This window comes from Temnothorax curvispinosus, unplaced genomic scaffold (genome assembly GCF_003070985.1).
Source record: "Temnothorax curvispinosus isolate PA1 unplaced genomic scaffold, ASM307098v1 QBEX01010756.1, whole genome shotgun sequence".
Lineage (NCBI taxonomy): Eukaryota > Metazoa > Arthropoda > Insecta > Hymenoptera > Formicidae > Temnothorax > Temnothorax curvispinosus.
In genome coordinates, this window is record NW_020220536.1 from 149 (window position 1) to 5,335 (window position 5,187).

At 33.0% G+C, this 5,187-nt stretch overlaps 1 protein-coding gene across 1 annotated transcript; it reads left to right on the plus strand.

The window, feature by feature from the left end:
• Positions 1-440: 440 nt before the first annotated feature.
• LOC112460724 (uncharacterized protein DDB_G0287625-like) lies at positions 441-1,728 on the plus strand. The gene is made up of 5 exons (XM_025025541.1): positions 441-524; positions 606-696; positions 779-865; positions 949-1,084; positions 1,183-1,728. The coding sequence occupies exons 1-5, from the start codon at positions 511-513 to the stop codon at positions 1,503-1,505; spliced, it is 651 nt and encodes a 216-aa protein (XP_024881309.1). The 5' UTR covers positions 441-510; the 3' UTR covers positions 1,506-1,728.
• The last annotated feature ends 3,459 nt before the right edge of the window (positions 1,729-5,187 follow it).

The window sequence follows — 5,187 nt, forward strand, 5'->3', positions numbered from 1 at the left end:
GGAGTTTTTTTTTTGTAAAAAACAATTTTTTTATTGTTTAATTTTTTGTTTCTAATTTTTATTTAAATTGTTTTTAAATTTTTTTTAAATTAACTTTTTGTTTTTAAATTTTATTTTAAATTTTATTAATTTTTATTTTCTGCATTTAATTTAACCTAGTTTAGGCAGCAGTCGGCAGTTTTTTTTTACAATTTTTTTGTTAATTTTTTTGTTTTTGTTTTTACCGCATTATTTTTACCTCGTTTCAAGATATGTAATCGAGCTCCTGAACTGAAAAGCAATTGATCTTAGTTATTTTAACTTTGTCATGTTTGTACTAAATAAAAAACTAACATCCAACCAATGCAGCTGGCCATCAACAGAGATTAACTCACAAATAAACGGTGAGAGTAACCATCAGTTAAAAGTAAGTAATTTGTTCTCATATGGTTTTGCAGATAACCAAAGACAAAAAGAGGATTGAATTAAAAGAGAACATGGAGAAACTGGTCAATAAACGACTCCTGGAGGATGATGATGTTTTTGTGAGTATAATAAGCTGTATCAGAGATTGATGCAATGAGCAACTCTTGAAATTTTTGATATGCCCTTTATTATCTTCTTAGGGTAAGAAAACTATACCAATTAAAAGGGCCAATACGTTACGCTGTTCAGCCTCATGAGGAATCTGATGTAGATAATAATAAGGAAGTGGAGGTAAGTCGCGCTGTTAGTTACGATTCATCAAAGTGATAAAACTTTTTATTCACCGCTGTTTTAAAATTTTTTATTCTGTCAGGAAATGGATTCCAACTCATCAGAAAGTAGAAACAGTTATGGTAGTTCAACTGATAATTCTGATGATGGAGAAATTGAGAAAGAAAAGGTTAGCAGTATAATTTTCTTTTAACTTTTCTTGTGATCTCTGACATATTCTATATACTGTAAAATTATATATTTTTTGTGTAGTTGATAAGACAACTATCTGCCAAGCTTGATATTACAATGTTACGGAAACTGGCTAATAAGGATGCTACTGAAACCACTTCTAGCAAGGCCAGTAGTTTACTTGCCCAATTAAGTAGTTCATCACATGACTACTTAGGTAAAATCAACTGATTTCATGCATTTGTGTGATTTTTCTATAGGTTGTAGAAATCAATTGGTCAATGGAAAAGTCAATTGCTCATTTTTTTGCTACAGATGCAGAGAATTCATTCGGTAATGGTTCTCATGATTCATCTAACCCTTCCCGAAGCAATGGTCAAGAAGTCAAATCTAATAAACCTGAGAATCTTGGCAATGTCAATAACGGACCCAACAATCTTCCAGACCCATCTATTGTGGATCAGCAGCCCATTAATGCATTTCATGAGGATATGTCTATTAATACGTGTAATGTAAATCCACCCATTAATGATGATAATAAACAAAATGTAGGAAATGATCAGATCCAAATTTATACCATCACTAATCCAGAACGAGTAAGTAAAATCAATTCGATTGTCCCAAGATACAAGAGCTGAGCAACTTTTGAATATAAAATTTACTGACCCATATTGCCACTCCTACATCTTTGATAAAAATTTTGTAAGGAATTCAGGAGTTTCTATAATCTAGTGTAAGAGAATGGAAACTTTTTTCAAATGTCACAGCTACTGAATTTTGAGAAAGTTACTAATGTTGTGTTGGCATTTTACAGAAATATTTTAAGAAGGAAAACTAACTATATTGTTAATCCTTGCAGGGTGTCTGTATTTCTGAAGAAGATCAAATATACTGTACCAAGAAGGCTTATACTAAAGCAGAGGAATCGAATTGTGCAACAAAGGCTCTTCGAGCTATGTTGGAAGGTGTCTTCACCAAAGACACGTTAATGCGCTGCTCTGTCTCAGGGCTGCCTCCCAGAGGCAAAGGGCGACAAGCTTACACACAGGATCCGTTAATGGTCTTAAATGCCCTTCCTATTGAAGGAGTAGATGCCATTATTAGTAAGTAGTGTTGGGATACAGTAATAGAAAAAAATTTTGAATGCTCTTGTTATTGATCTCTTTCCCATCTTTTTCATGCAGATAAAGTCTTGGTTTTGCAAAGAGAAAAGCGTATGAGACCAAAAAAGGTACAGTCTGAGTTGCGGTCAACTTTGTCTACCCGTCTATGTGAAATACGTAAGAGGGAGCAAGCGATATTGCAACAACAGAACCAGAGGCAGTAGATTGACAAAGAGGGCTGCTTCTCACTCGTCCCATTTATAACTTTTTTACTTTTACGGGACCTAATAAGATTCCTACTTTAATATTTGGCATTTAGTTCCCTTGTGGACAGACCTTCCATTTTTATTTTGAAAATTTTTTTGTATACTTATTTGTCCATAGATTGTGTATGAAGCATTATTTTTTAATTTTTTATTACTTTAATTGAATTTAATTTACTCATTAGAGGAGATATGTTAATTCAACATACTAAAATGGACGGGAAAAGATTGCAGATATGTCGTGTGCCATTTATCTACGTTTACAAATTAATCATATTTTAAATGATTATTAAGTTTTATTTTTGTATCTATTTCAAATATTCTATGTGTTGTGTTCATCAAAATATATATATTTTACGCATATTGTATATCTTTCTTAAATAAAAGTTTTATTTCTAGATTTTACTGGATTTTTTAATTGGATTATAACCCCCTATAATTACAGCATTAAGATCAAATAAGATTGAGTTACAGTCATATATAAATATTATTTGGATCTTATTAGAATTTTATATAATCTTGTTTAAATTTAAATTAGTATAAATTAAATTTAAAACAAAATTATATAAAATTCTAATAAGATCAAATAACATTTATATATGACAAATTTGACTTATATGACTTATATGACTTATATGATTATATTTGACTTATATGATTATATTTGACTTATATATGATTATATTTGACTAATATGATTATATTTAACAAATTAATTTTGAATTTATTACCATATTTAATCCACATTTGGCAAATTAAAACCATATTAACTCTGCATTTCTTTTGGTCTGTGCGGCTGATTTTGCATATTTTAACAAAGCAAGGTCCAGTTTAATCCATATATAGATTAAATAAGATGGGGTACTTTAATTTGATTTAAATATGACATATTTAAATTATAATTGATTTGCATATTCGATTCTAATAAGATTCTTAATAAATTCATATAAGCTTTTAATACGGTTTTAATACAATCGTTTTTCGCGGGTAGCGCCTGACGAACGACTGATATACATTGTGTCGTCAAGAATAATCACAAATACATAAAATAACATAGAGTGTAAAGTTTAAAGAGTAGCGATTATACGATCGTAAACCAACGGTAAGTTTTCTGTGTCCTTCTGCAAATTTATAGCGTCTGTATGCTTTTTGATTAATATAATTTCAGCCGTTTCACGTTTTTTGACATACTGTTCCCTGTGCAAGATCGTGGCCTCTTGCCATTTAAAATTATGGTCAAAATCGATTCTGTGCTTGCTTACAACCGATTGCTGACTGAAGTGCTTGTTAATGTCTGCACGATGCTCTTTAACGCGAGTTTCTAAGTGGCGCTTGGTTTGGCCAATGTAACAAGCATTGCAATCCGAGCAATCTAATTTGTAGACAACGCCCGTGTGTTTCATGATCTCTAATTTGTCCTTCCCTTTTTTAATTAGTGCGTCTAGTATCTTAGGAACGGTATACAAGGTACTCAAACCGTAATTGCTGAAAATGCGTCGTAAACCCTCACTAAAAGTTTTAACATACGGGATAGGAATATAATTTTTGAGATCAGGGATATTAGCGCTATTTATACGGTTGTCAGATTCATCGTTATTTGACCGTTTATCAATTTCAGCAAGTCTTCTTCGAATATGTTTATCAACGAGAGGTGCCGGAAAGCAATTGTTCAGTAAAATAGTTTTTATCAAATTGATGTTATCGTTATGAAACTGTACGTCCGACAGCAGTATGGCCTGATCGACCAAGTTGATGATGGTATTAATCTTATATTTTAAAGGATGACTGGAGAAGTAATTAATATAACGGCCAGAAAACGTTGGTTTACGATACCAGTTGATGGCTAAACAATTATCGTTTCTGAAGACCGACGTGTCCAAGAAATTCAAACAATTGTCTCTCTCTAATTCATACGTGAATTTGAGACGCGGATGGTAATTATTGAAGGTACGGACAACATCGTCAAGTCGTGATCGCGGAATACACATAAAAATGTCATCGACATAACGTAGAAATATCGCAATCTGAAAGTCAAAGGATACGATCTTGCACAGGGAACAGTATGTCAAAAAACGTGAAACGGCTGAAATGATATTAATCAAAAAGCATACAGACGCTATAAATTTGCAGAAGGACACAGAAAACTTACCGTTGGTTTACGATCGTATAATCGCTACTCTTTAAACTTTACACTCTATGTTATTTTATGTATTGGTGATTATTCTTGACGACACAATGTATATCAGTCGTTCGTCAGGCGCTATACGTATTTGTGATTATTCTTGACGACACAATGTATATCAGTCGTTCGTCAGGCGCTATACGTGACGGTCATGCCTCACAAAGTTTATATCTGTTTTCCATCCGCCTTGTTAAAACGTAACGATGATTAATTTTATATTGTTTGACGCACATTGATCCATGTAAGTAGAATACGTAATTTGCATTGTTCCCTTTTTTATATGTATTACCGGCAATTTATATTTTTCAGCATAAACTTGATAAGGACCCAAAATAGAGGTCGAAACGTCGTTATAATTTTTAATATATTGCCAGTCAGGCCGATCATTAAACACTGATTTTAAAAGTATCAACTTGCTGTTTCGGGGTGCTTTAAGTATGTTAGTTTGTAGCGCGTTAATCTATAAGTGCGGTAGTTTTAAGTTGTTTAAGTTGTTTATATCTACTGTTTAATATTGTTGAGAGCCATCCATCCATCCATTCATCCATCCATCTATCCCTCCCTCCCTTCCTCCCTCCCCCTTCCTCCCTCCCCCTCCCTCCCTCTCCCTTCCTCCCCTTCCCTCCCTCCCTCCCTCCTTTCCATGATTTTATAGTACTTGAAACTTTAACGCGTTTTTCTCAAAACTATGTTTTTTGACACGGGCGAAATCATAGCGCCTTCAGTTTTGAACCGATCGACTTCAAACTTTAGCTGTAGCTTCCTAATTACA